This window comes from Carcharhinus amblyrhynchos, unplaced genomic scaffold (genome assembly GCF_965287045.1).
Source record: "Carcharhinus amblyrhynchos unplaced genomic scaffold, sCarAmb.v2.hapA scaffold_56, whole genome shotgun sequence".
Taxonomy (NCBI): domain Eukaryota; kingdom Metazoa; phylum Chordata; class Chondrichthyes; order Carcharhiniformes; family Carcharhinidae; genus Carcharhinus; species Carcharhinus amblyrhynchos.
The window spans coordinates 1,421,095-1,435,110 of NW_027649797.1; the positions used below are offsets into that span (position 1 = coordinate 1,421,095).

The window sequence follows — 14,016 nt, forward strand, 5'->3', positions numbered from 1 at the left end:
GAAATCAGTGTCTATGCCAGGCCACCAGACATAGCGTCTTGAGCATTTTCATCTTGTAAATTCCAAAGTGGCCATTGTGCAATTCTTGAAGCTGCATGGATGCAGAACAGTCACCCACAAGATGATGCCATCTTCTATACTCAACCCCTGATATTTTGAGAGATAAGGTTTTAAATCCTCCATAGGACACCCTTGAGTTCTGCCACTTAGGACAATGTGATGTAACTTTGCCAACATGGGGTTCTTTTGGGTCCATGGCTGAATCTGCTTGGCGGATACTGGCAGAGGGTCCATGAAGTTCAGTCATGATGACCTCATCCATCTTCGGAGAAGGCAGCAGGGTGGTGGGTAGTGGCAAGTGATTTAAGGCATCTGTGTTGGCCAGATGTTTATCTGGACAGTGTTTTGAAGTATATTTATAGGCACCCAATATCAATGCCTAGCTGATGTGATGGGAAGAATCACTTGGTCTTCCTTGAGGAGGCGCAGAGGTTTGTGATTGGTTACTATGGTGAAATGTCAACTGTAGACAGTGGTGGAACTTCTTCACCTGGAACCCCATGGTCAAACCTTCCTTTTCAATCTGGGTCTACTTCCTTTCTGTATCTGCCAGGATTCGTGATGCATAGACGATTAGATGTTCTTTCCCATTGTTCCAAAGATGCAAAAATACCAGTCCTATCCTATAGGGGGAGGCATCATAGGTCACAATGGACTAATACTTGCTGACTGCAATTGTTGTTTAACATTTGCAAAGGCTTCCTCTCGTGGCATTTGCCATGACCATTTCTGACTTTACTTGAGAAAAAGCAGTACATGGAGGGGTGCCAGCAAGATTGTAAACTTCAGTGTAAATTTCCCATAGTATTTTATGGTACCTAGGAAAGATTTCAACTGTGTTCTGTAGAGTGAGAACCTCTGTCACTAGTGGTGTGCCGCAGGGCTCAGCACTGGACTCTCTTCTCTTTGTAGTGTATATAAATGACTTGGAAGAGGGAGTAAGTAGTGTGATCAGCAAATTTGCTGATGATACCAAGAGGGCTGGATTGGCAGGCAGTGAGGAGCAGTGTCTGGCAATACAACGGGATATTGATAGGCTGGTATATTGGGCAGATATATGGCAAATGGAGTTTAATCCAGATAAATGTGAGGTGATGCGTTTTGCCAGAATAATGTAGGGGGGAGTTATATGATAAAGGGTAAGCACATAAGGAGTATAGAATCGCAGCGAGACCTGGGGGTGCAAGTGCACAAATCTTTGAAGGTGGCAGTACAAGTGGAGAAGGTTGTGAAGAAAGCCTATGGTATGTTAGCCTTTATAGGAAGGAGTATAGAATATAAGAGCTGGAGTCTAATGTTGCAGTTGTATAGAACGTTGGTTAGGCCGCATTTAGAGTACTGCATCCAGTTCTGGTCACCTTACTACCAGAAGGACGTGGAGACTCTGGAGAGAGTGCAGAGGAGGTTTACCAGGATGTTGCCTGGTATGGAAGAACTGGGTTATGAGGAAAGATTGAACAAATTGGGGCTGTTTTCCCTTGAAAGACGGCAACTGAGGGGGGATCTAATAGAGGTATATAAGATTATGAAGGGTATAGATAGAGTAAACAGAGGTAAGCTATTTTCTACGTTAGAGACACACAGTACGAGGGGCCATGGGCTTAAGGTGAGGGGGTAGAGGTATAACACAGATATTAGAGGGAGGTTTTTCACACAGAGGGAAGTGGGGGTATGGAATGCTCTGCCAAGTAAGGTGGTGGAGGCAAGCACACTAGAGTTGTTTAAGAGTAACTTAGACAAGCACATGAGTGGGTTGGAGATGGGTGGATATAGGAGATTGTTTTAAATAAGGTTCATTAGCATTGGGGCGTCCCTAGTAAGGTAAATGGATATGGCATGATAATAATGTTTTTTTTTCTTCTCATTCACAGGTTTTAAGTCGGTCCGCCTTGTGGTCCAATGAGGGGCATACACGCAATGGGTCGTACTTGGGCTGCTCTTGATTGGCTTAGTGCTTCATGTCGTTAGCGTGTGCTTAAACTGGACCAGATACTGGGCAAGATGACAGCTCAGTGATTATCACTGTTTGCTGTGCAGACATATGGATTTGGGCCAGTGTCTGTGGGAGTTTGTGCATTCTCCCCGTGCTTGCGTGGGTTTTCACCGGGTGCTCCAGTTTCCTCCCACACCCCAAAGATGTGCTATTAGGCTGATTGGCGGTAATAAATTGTCCCTAAATTAGTTTTCCTCCATGTGGATGGCCATAAAACAATAGATAAGTGTCATGGGTGGAGGGGGGACTGGTAGTGTTAAAATGGCGGCGCGGGCTTGTTGGGCCAAAGGGCCTGTTTCCCGGGCTGTTTTTGTTCTTTGTTTATGGTCTTCACCTTCTCTTCAATGGGGTGTAATCCATCCTTTTTAACTATAAACCCAAGAATGTCACTTTGTTTACCTGGAACGCATATTTTCCCATCTCAATCGAACACCAGCATCAGAAGAATGCTGTAAGACCTCCTCCAAACTCTCAATGTTCCTTTGCAGAGCTCCTGAGATTAAAACATTATCTAGGTAGGCGGTCACTTGGTACCCCCTTGAAGGATGTTCTCAATCACTGTTTGAAAAATGGCATAGGCCGAAGACATCCCAAAGGGCAAGCAAGTATACTAATACAGTCTTTTGAGAATATGTGACATACTTCCTGGATGATATCTCAAGCTCCAGTTGGAGGGAGGCATGACTCCTGTCCAATTTGGAAAATATGTCACCCCCAGCCAGCTTTGCATACAAACCTATGCATGACATAGAGTATCTGCCCAAGTGGGAAGCTCTGTTGACTGTCAACTTATAATCCCTACAGAGACAGACCAAATTGTCAGGTTTTAAAACTGGGCCCACTGGCACGGACCATTCAGCAAATTGTACTAGGCGTATAATGCCAAGTTCCCTTAGATATTCCAATTTGGCATATAGGGCACAGGGGACCAGTTGAGTCTTGAAGTATTTAATTCGGGCCTCTGGATCCACATAGATCTTGACTCCAATACCTTTAACCTTCCCTAGGAATTCTTGAAATACTTTGGGATACTTTGATTAGTTTGTACAGACTGCCAGTGTCCATTTTAAAGATCTGTTGCAATGCAGGCAGATTTTCTGTAGCCCATTTCTCCTTAATCACCCATCTCATGCCGATAAAAGTACAGGAAATGCAGTATCTACCCTTTTACCTCCTCCTTTACCATGGTCCAAGGTCCCATGCATTCCATTGGTGGTGAAACAGTGACTTACTTGTGCTCTAATTTAGTCCACTGCACATGATGTAGACTCCTCGACATTGGGACGGATAAATACAGAACAGGTGATCATTTTGTGGAATGCATCCATTAATCCACAACATGACACCTAGCTTCCAGTTGTCTGTCATTTTAGTTTTCCTTTCCACTTCTACTCCAACCTCTGTCTTTGACTTCTTACACTATTCAATGAAGCTCAATATGAGCCCGAAGAACAAGGCCTGATTTTTTAATTGGGCACTTTATAGCTTCCCAGACTCAACAATTAACTTCTGCCTCCACTTTTTTTTTCAGCAACTCTTAGTGACAATTCTACTTTTCCCATTTATAACTCATCTTTTGTTGCTTTGCCAGTCCCATCATTTCCTTTTGCCTTGAACCATCATCCCCTTAGTCATTTAACATTTCCTGCCTTCCACCCTATCAACCTCCCCCTGCTTTCTTCCCCTCTCCCCTTTTCTGTCCTCATACTTGCTTAAGGCCTGTTACATCTCTAACTTTTTCCACTTCGGACAAAAGGTCACTGACCTGAATGTTAACACTTTTTCTCACCACACATGTTCTCTAACCCGCTAAATATTTCCAACATTTTTACATCATATCTTCAGCATCCACAGTATTTTGCTTTTGACATAAGAATTAAATGTATAGTAGGACAAGAGACCACAGATTCAAATAAAAAAAATGCAAATTTAGGATTGATATTAGGATGCTCTTCATCTCAAAGTGTGAACAACAAATATAATGGAATAATTTAAAGACAATTGGATTTACAGTGGAAGGAAGGTTTATCAAATCTTTGTAGAAAGAACAAAATTGAATAGGCCAAAAGGTCTTCATCATCAATTATCATCTTGTAAATGACCTGAGTGCATTTCATCTATTGATAAAGCTTTAAGGTGCCTGCCTTGACTCACTTGGTAGCATGTTTACCTCTGTGTTAGGAGATTGTGGGTTCAAATACCTCTCCAGAGACTTTGAGTAAATGATCCAAGCTGACAGTGTAGTACTGAGATTGTATTGTACTGTATTTTGGATTGAGACATTAAATTGATGCTCTGTCTGCTACCCTCTCAGGTGGGCATAAAATATCACATGATTCTATTTGAAAAGGGGAGTACCCAGAGTCCTTGCCAGTATTTATCCCTTAATCAGCATAATCAAAGCAGATTTGGTCATTGATTGCTTTTTATGGGCATTGCTGTGGAAAATTTGGCTGCTGCCTCCTTCCATATTATAACAGTAGCAGCACTTTCTTGGTTTAAAGTGCTAGAGGAGGTTCCAAAGTAGCAGTGAAAGATACTATATTGTAAGCGAATTCATTTTTTCCTTAAACTTTCCTGCTCACAAATTCACCTTCTTCTCAAGCACAAACAACTGCCTGAAACAGAAAAGAAATCCTAGGTTTGGCAATCTTACAAGTGCAGTTGAAAAAGAAGTTTATAGCAGCATTAGTAGAAAGAAAGTAAAATGGATATTGCCTGTGACAGTTGAGGCATCTTGCAGACAGCCCATTTAGTGACTTCACCTTGAAAAGGAAACCATTTTCATCGGGGGAAAAAACGCATTTACAAACACATTTTCCATCGTTGCGGAAGCTGAGGCAAAGCCTGCCATTGTGCCATATTTTCTATGTTGATGTCATGCTGAAGTGAGGTGGTGTTTTGACACAATTTATGTCGTGTGTTTGCAAACAAATTTTGAAAAAGGGCTTCTCAGATACTTTTTGCTGAAAACAGTGCATCTTTAAAAAAACTGGAAGTAGTTATTCATTGGCTGGAAGGAAGAGTCATTACTATTCAGATTCCATTTTCATACATTAACAATAATGTACATTTCACGCTACCACTGACACATTCAGGGCTCTCATACTGTGTATTAATTATCCGCTAGTCCTCATCATGTAAGATAAGGAACCCAATTTTTAAGGAAGAGGAACAGGAAAATTAATATTCTGCCATGTACAGTAACGAAACTCGAGATTTCTTGCACCTAACATTTTAATATACGACATACGTTCTAACAGGATTCATCTACTCCTAATTTTAAAAAGGATGATTTTTTTCTGCAGTATCTTGTTTTATTTAATTCATTTTTGCAGATATGATAGATTTTGCAGTATTCCTGTCATGATGACATTTGTATAGCTGATTGGATATGAAAGATTATATTTTTAAATTCGCAGGACACGTCTTTAATTAAAAAGAAATTATTGGGGGAAGTTAGTGTTCAATGCACTGAAGATTTTAAACTATCGTTTGTAAGCAAAAGATTACACGTATTAGTCATCAACTGAAATTTGTACTTCGATATTACAGCTTATTTAAAATGGTAACTGAGCGAAAGACAATTCTGCAATCGAATAAAAGATAAAATTACTAAAATGATGCATAAACTCTTGAATGGTTTGAAACTGAGCACAACACGAAGCCGACAGGGAAATAAAACACTTTTTTCTGTCGCCATCAAACATCTACACATATAAACACAAACACAAACCCACTCCATAGTGGAGGAAATAATTTAAATATAAATAGCAACTCTGAAGTAGCCTGAACAGTTATAGAGAATCACAAGGGAAAATACAATATTAGTAACAATTTAATAGAGATCGATCCAACTTTCAAAGTCTTAAAAATACCATAAGGCTGTTTCAATGTTGCGTACGAAAACCAGTAAAAGACAAAGTGGATTCTTTCACCCGGATCTACCGATATCTAGTGTAGAAACCGGGTGCCAAAATCCCCTTTCCTCACCTGGAGTTAGATGAGTTGCTGCGGTCGCCTTGTGAGTGCAGGTTCAAGACAACGTCTGACTCCCTGCTGGTCACAGGCAGAGTGCGTGTTGCCCGGAGTTCAATACACTAACATTGTCCGACCGCAAACGTTTCAGGGAACTCAGGGCAGGCGTCTCCGTCGCTTCAGCAACCGGAGAGTGCATTTGAGATGGGTTAGTGTTACCTGGGCTGGAGAAAGAGAGAGTAGAGACTGACAGCTCCGCCTGGCTGAGGGCCAGAGGGAGAGTCTTTGGCTGTTTTTGTATATACTGTATATAAAGGCTGATTCATTCAGAGACAGGAGAGAGAGTGGGAGACTCCCGTCTGCCAAAGGCACAGCCGCCACTCGGGCTTATACAGGCGGGAAGAAAATACAATCAACGGGGAGAGGGAAACGGCTGAGTAACGAACAAAGGAACGACAAAAGACAATAATGATTCTGAAAAAAAGATTAAATCCAAAGATAAAATCATGTGGAAAAGAATCAAATCAGATTCAGAAAAGAATTTGCAGAACCAGATTGGGTGGCATTTTATAATGTGAAACATTAATCCTTCGGAACTCTAGCTGATCTTTGAAAGTCTCAGGGGAAGTTTACAAGATAGAAAGAAACAAGAAATATTTGCATTCATGAAGCATCTTATTGCATAATCTAAAATGTCTGTACGTGTTTCACAAAATGGGTTTCTTTTCAAGTACGGTCAGTGAGTGTTCTAATACAGACAAATGGGGCGGGGGCAGGCAACTATAATGTGTCAGCAACACTGAAAGCGGAAATCAGATAAATGATCAATTAATCCACTTAATTTCAATGCTGATGGTTGAGGGAACGAATGCTGGCCAGGGCGATCCTACCTTTTCTACCAATATTGTAAATAGATCTTTAATTTCCATCGAAACATGAGAACAGGATCTCAGTGTAATAATGTTTTTTTTTAAAGGATTGGGACCTCGACAGTTCAGCACTCCCCTGTATTGCAACAATTGGCCTTGCTTATAGACAAATCTTCAATAGCAACAGAGTAAAGCAATAATAACCAGGCCAAGGAATACTTAAGTACTAAGACAGTGACACAAAATTGCCGAATGTAGAAAAAAATTGTAAAATAAAAATCAGGACGCTCAAAGTGCATATTTGTCAGCGTTTAGATTGGATAAAAATATGCGATAACTGTCTTTATAATGCAACTAGTTTATCTACCTGTCACAATTTTGTTTTCAAATTGCTATGCTTTTTGGCAACGATTTTTTATTGGGACTCCTATCTCAGCACACGTAGCCGCCCTTTATTCCCAGTTCTACAATGCTCACCCAAGAGACATCTCCTGTTTAAAAAAAAGGCCTGTATACTTTCTTTTGTTGTAAAGGTAACGAACGCTTCGTTTATTGCTCAATCAGAGTTGTCCTGAGAAAATAGTGGTGGGCCTTCTCTTTGAACTACAGCAATTCTTCTTGTAATGGAATTATGGAATTCCCATAATAATGTTAGCCTGGGGCTTTCCAGATTTTGATCTAGCAATGATAAAGGAATAGAGATATTAACCCAAGTTAGGATGGCGATTGATTTTTATTGATTTTGTTTATTTATTAGTGTCACAAGTAGCTTTATATTAACACTACAATGAAGTTATTGTGGAAATTCTCTAGATTTGAAAGGAAACGAGAGGGATGATGATTCTATAATATTATTGTTCTTGTCTTGTTTGAAAACTCATGGAACTGTCGAAATAAGTGCATTCTGTCGACACAATTTACAGCGTCAAACAAATGTTTAAATAATATCCTTTCTTCATTATATTGTGCCTGAGTGTATACTATATTTCGTACTCTGGGGATTTAAACTTTTCTTTAAATAAGATACATCTACATATTGTACGGTAATATTATTATAGTTTGCATGAATCACGATTTTAAAAAATCAGACTTAATAAATATTAAGGACACGGTTGTGCAAATATTGAGGTTAGTTTGTTGCAAAGCGACATGAAGCCATAACATTAATTGAAATCTGACCACATTAACTAGCGTTTGGGTAGTCACCAGGAAAAGAACTAAGATATTATACGATGCTATTCTGTTTGATCAGTTTGCTTGGATAGTTTGCCTTCATACTTTGCCTGAGGAATTCCATTTCGAATCTCTCTCAGAAAATCGCAGCTTCCTCACACCCGGCAACTACAATTCCCAGAGTGCAGGGGGGCTGCTCCCGCTGTATCCCCGATCCCATTGGTGGAGATACCTGTCAATCAGAGCAGATGGCCGGGTGCTTCCGGTGTTCAAACTGCCGTTCCAACGGTTTTCCCAAATCGTGAGAGTTAGAGAGTGCGGTCAGGGCTAAGGGCCAGCCCGGAGCAGGCAAACCTGGGGACAGGGCGACGGGCCCGGTACAGGCAAACCCAGGGAAGACCGGGAAGTCCGGTACAGGCAAATCCGGGGACAGGGCGAGGGGCCCTGTGCAGGCAAACCCGAGAAAGTCTGGGGGACTAGGTGCGGACAGACCAGGGGAAAGGCTAGGGGGCCCGGTGCGGACAGGCCGTGGGGAAAGGCCAGGGGGCCCGGTGCGGACAGGCCGTGGGGTGGGGGGCTGCGATGAATTTCTCCGAACTTTTCAAACAGTCGAATCAGCTGTGCAGACTATCACCAGACGGGAGATATTCGGTAAGTGTTTGGTCAGGGTCTGACTGTGGACAGTTTGAATTTGCCCTTTTAAATGGCAGTAATAAACTCGCCTCCCAGATTCGGAGGCGGATATGTTCAGTAATGTGGCTGATGTTTCAGGAAATAGTCCGTGTGTAAAATTCTCAGTTTCCACCGCAAACCATATAATTGCAGAAATTTTTTACACCTTCCAAAAAAACGGACACACTGTTTATTGACCTCACAGTTTGTGAAACCTTGCGGTGATGGCACCTTCGAGTTGAATGTACTGAGAAGCATAGAGGAATCTTGGAGTGTAAGTGAACATAAGAAATAGGAGCAGGAGTAGGCCATCTAGCCCTTCGAGCCTGCCCCGCCATTCAACAAGATCATGGCTGATCTGAAGTGACTCAGTTCCACGTTCCTACTTTCTCCCCATAACCCTTAATCCCCTTGCGTACCAAAAACCTATCTACCTGCGTCTTAAATATATTTAATGAGGTAGCCTCAACCACTTCAACGGGCAGAGAATTCCAGAGATTCACCACCCTTTGAGTGAAGAAGTTCATCCTCAACTCCGTCTAAACTGCAACCCCCCCCCCCCCCCCCCGCTTTATTTTGAGGCTGTGCCCTCTAGTCCTGCTGTCCTTTCTGAGCGGGAAGAACCTCTCCACCTCTATCCTATCCATCTCTTTCATCATCTTATACGTCTCAATGAGATCTCCCCTCATCCTTCTAAACTCTAATGAGTACAAGCCCAGTCTATTCAGCCTCTCCTCATAGCTCAACTCTGGTATCAGCCTAGTGAACTTCCTCTGCACTCCCCCCAAGGCCAAAATATCCTTGCGCAGGTGCGGTGACCAAAACTGCAAACAGTACTCCAGCTGCGGCCTCACCAGTGCCCTGTACAGTTGCAGCAAGACCTCCCTACTTTTATATTCAATCCCCCTCGCTATGAAGGCCAGCATCCCATTTGCCTTCCTGACCATCTGCTGCACCTGTAGGCTGGGTTTTTGCGACTCATGCACAAGGACTCCCAGGTCCCTCTGCACTGTAGCATGCTGCAGCTTTTTGCCCTGTAAGTACTAGTCCTTTCTACCATTATTCCTACCAAAGTGGATAACCTCACACTTGCCAACATTGTATTCCATCTGCCAGGTCCTCGCCCACTCGCTCAGCCTATCTAGATCCCTCTGCAGACTTTCCACACCCTCCACACAATTTGCCGTTCCACTTATCTTTGTGTCATCAGCAAATTTCGACACCTTACACTCGGTTCCCTTCTCCAGATCATCTATATAAATGGTAAATAGCTGAGGCCCCAGCACCGATCCCTGGGGCACTCCACTAGTCACCAACCGCCAATCCGAATAGCACCCATTGACACCCACCCTCTGCCGCCTATTTGACAGCCAATCCCCTATCCACGCTAACACCCTACCCCCAACTCCATGCCCCCTAACCTTCTGTAACAACCTTTTGTGCGGCACCTTATCAAATGCCTTCTGAAAATCGAGAAACACCACATCCACCGGTTCCCCTCTATCCACTGCACTAGACACATCCTCATAGAATTCCAATAAATTCGTCAGACACGACTTCCCCTTAACGAAACCGTGCTGTGTCTGCTTTGTCAGACAATTCTTCTCAAGATGCATCGCTATTTTCTCCTTGATCACGGATTCAAGCATTTTTCCTACAACAGACGTTAAACTAACCGGCCTATAATTCCCTGCCTTTTGCCTGCCTTTTTAAACAGCGGCGTAACATTAACCGTTTTCCAATCTTCTGGCACTTCCCCGGAATCCAGCGAGGTTTGGAAAATAATCACCAAGGCATCCACTATCACCTCCGCCATTTCCTTCAGAACTCTTGGATGCATTCCATCCGGTCCTGGGGACTTGTCCACCATCAGTCCCTCTAGTCTGTCGAGCACTGCCTCTCTAGTAACAATGATCTCATTCAGGCCCTCCACTCCTACCATCTTTCCATCGTTAACACCCGGCAAACTATTCGCGTCCTCCTCCGTGAAGACTGAAGCAAAAAAGTTATTCAAGGCCTCAGCCATTTCCTCATCCCCCACCACTAAATCCCCCCCTCTCATCCTCTAAGGGTCCAACATTCACCCTAGCCATCCTTCTCCTTTTTATATATTTATAAAAACTCTTACTATCCTTTTTTGTATTTAGCGGTAGCCTGGCTTCGTAGTTTATCCTTCCTTTCTTTATCAACTTCTTTGTCATTCTTTGTTGATATTTAAACCTCTCCCAATCCTCTTCTTGCCCACTACTCTTAGCCACTCTAAACGCATCAGCTTTTAATTTAGTACTCTCCTTTACCTCCTTTGTTATCCATGGCTGATTATCTCTCCTCCTACGATCCTTTTTTACCATCGGAATAAATTTCTGTTGAGTACCAAGAAAGATCTCCTTAAAGATCCTCCACTGTTCTTCAGCAGACCTACCTCCCAATCTGCTCCCCCAATCAACATTCGCCAATTCCTCTCTCATCTTATCGTACTCCCCTCTGTTCAAACAAAGGACACAGGTCCGGGATCCTTCTTTCTCCTCCTCCATCTGCATCAGAAACTCCACCATAAAATGATCACTCTTCCCAAGAGAATCCTTCACCACAAGGTCCCTAATTCTACCTGCCTCATTACATAACACCAGATCTAAGATAGCTCGTTCCCTCGTCGGCTCCAACACACACTGTTCAAGGAAACTATCCTGGCAGCATTCCAAGAACTCTTCCTCAAGCCCACCGCGTCCAACATGGGTCGACCAATCAATATGTAGATTGAAATCCCCCATAATCATCGCCGTTCCATTCCTGCACACAGCATTTATTTGCACGTTTATAGCCCGCTCCACCTCCAGGTCATTATTTGGTGGCCTATAGACGACATCCACTAGCGTCTTCATCCCCTTGCTGTTCCTAATCTCCACCCACAACGATTCCACATTCTGCTCTTTGGTGCCTATATCTTCCCTTACTACCACCCTGATACTATCCTTCCTTCCTTCCTTTCTTCTCCTTCTTCCCCCCCCCCGGCTATCCTTCCTAAACACATGATACCCCTGGACATTCAGCTCCCAGTCCCTGTCACCTTGCAACCACGTCTCCGTAATGGCCACCAGATCGTATCCATTTGTGCTGATCTGCGTCACTTTGTTCCGAATGCTTTGTGTGTTCAGATAAAGTCTTCATCCCAGCCTTCACCCGGACCCTATTTGAAGGAATGCTACCAACCTTACTCATGCCCCCTACTCCCTTTATTATTGGGACATCCTTGGCCTCTTCCTGTACCCTCTCCTTTACACCCTGTAATTTCCTCCTCCTCCTCCAATTAGTTTAAAGCCCTATCCACAGTCCAATTTATACGATTTGCCAGGACTCTGGTCCCAGCACAGTTCAGACCAACACCATCCCACCTGAACAGGTCCCACCTACCCCAATACTGGTGCCAATGCCCCATAAATTCAAACCCATTCCTCCCACACCAATCCCTGAGCCACCCATTCACCTCTTTAATCCTATCTACCCTATGCCCATCTGCATGCAGTTCAGGTAGTAATCCAGAGATAACCACCTTGTCGGTTCTGCTTTTTAATTTCATTCCCAGCTTTTCATACTCCCTCTCCAGATCCTCAGTTCGCATTTTGCCTATGTCGTTGGCACCCAGATGTACCACAGCGACAGGATTCTCGCCCTCCCACTCCAGGTTCCTCTGCAGTCCAGATGCAACATCCTAGACCCGAGCACCAGGCAGACAACACACCCTTCTGTGCTCTTTATCATTGTGACAAAAGACAGTGTCAATACCCTTAACCACACTATCCCCAATTACCACTACATTCCTTTTTACCTTCTCTTGGTCTGTGCCCTGTGTCTGCATCACTGTACCGTGTGCAGTTTGCTCATCAACCTCACAGCCCTCGTTCTTGGTCAGGAAGGTATACAGGATTGCCTTAATCAGCCAAGGTGTAGAATTTCAGAGCAGTGAGATTATGCTGGAACTGTATAAAACACTAGTTAGGGAACAGCATGATTGAGTATTGTGTGCAGTTCTGGTTACCATGCTATAATTGGAAAGGCTGAGGTTTGTTTTCCTTAGAAACAGTGAAGGCTGGAGGGAGACCTGATTTGAAATGTAGAAATTTCATGGGCCTAGGAAAATAGGATGGCCCTAAATCATTTGGTTTAGGGGTTCATAATCTGGGGGCATAAATTTAGTGTGGGGGCGGGGGGAGGTGGTTTCCACAAGAGGTTGGTAAGGGTCTGAAACTTACTGCCTGAAAGTTTGTAGAGGCAGAAACTCTCATAACATTAAGAAATACTTAAATATGCATTTGAACTGCCATCTGCAAGGCTATGAACTGTAAACTGGAAAGTGGGATTAGGCTGGATTTGTTGGCTAGCAAGATCAAGGTGGGCTGAATGTAAATTTCTATGAAAGACATTTGGCTGTGAAGGGTTTTTAATAAGAATATAAGGAATAGGAGCAGGAGTAGGCCATCTAGCCCTTTGAGCCTGTTCTGCCATTCAGTAAGATCATGGCTGATCTGAAGTGGATCAGTTCCACTTTCCCGCTTTCTCCCCATAACCCTTAATTCCCTTGTCTATCAAAAACCTATCTACCCGTGACTTAAATATATTTAGCGAGGTAGCCTCCACCACTTCAATGGGCAGAGAATTCCAGAGATTCACCACTCTCTGAGTGAAGAAGTTCCTCCTCAACTCTGATCTGAACTGCACACACACACACACACCCCTCCCCCCCAATCTTGAGGCTGTGCCCTCTAGTCCTGCTATCCTTTCTAAGCAGGAAGAATTTCTCTACCTCTACCCTATCCATCCCCTTCATTATCTTATATGTCTCTATAAGATCCCCCCTCAGCCTTCTAAACTCCAACGAGTACAGACCCAGTCTATTTAGTCTCTCTTCATAGTCCAAACCCCTCATCTCCAGTCTCAGCCCAATGAACCTCCTCTGCACTCCCTCCAAGGCCAATATATCCTTCTGCAAGTGCGGTGACCAAAACTGCACACAGTACTCCAGCTGTGGCCTCACCATACCCTGTACAGTTGCAGCAAGACCTCCCTACTTTTATATTCTATCCCCCTTGCTATAAAGGCCAACATTCCATTCGCCTTCTTGATCACCTGCTGCACCTGCAGACTGGGTTTTTGCGACTCGTGCACAAGGACCCCCAAGTCCCTCTGCACCATAGCATGCTGCAGCTTTGCGCCTTTTTAAATAATAATCTTTCCAACTATTATTTCTGCCTAAGTGGATAACCTCACACTTGC

The 14,016-nt window shown here is 43.5% G+C and overlaps 1 protein-coding gene across 1 annotated transcript in view; it reads left to right on the plus strand.

Annotated features, from left to right (window-relative positions):
- Window positions 1–8,335: 8,335 nt before the first annotated feature.
- Window positions 8,336–14,016, plus strand: part of wrap73 (WD repeat containing, antisense to TP73) — a 36,897-nt gene continuing 31,216 nt past the window's right edge. The window contains exon 1 of the mRNA XM_080182484.1: window positions 8,336–8,724. Within this exon, the coding sequence (XP_080038610.1) occupies window positions 8,656–8,724 (69 nt within the window). The 5' untranslated portion in view covers window positions 8,336–8,655. The remainder of the gene's footprint in view (window positions 8,725–14,016) is intronic.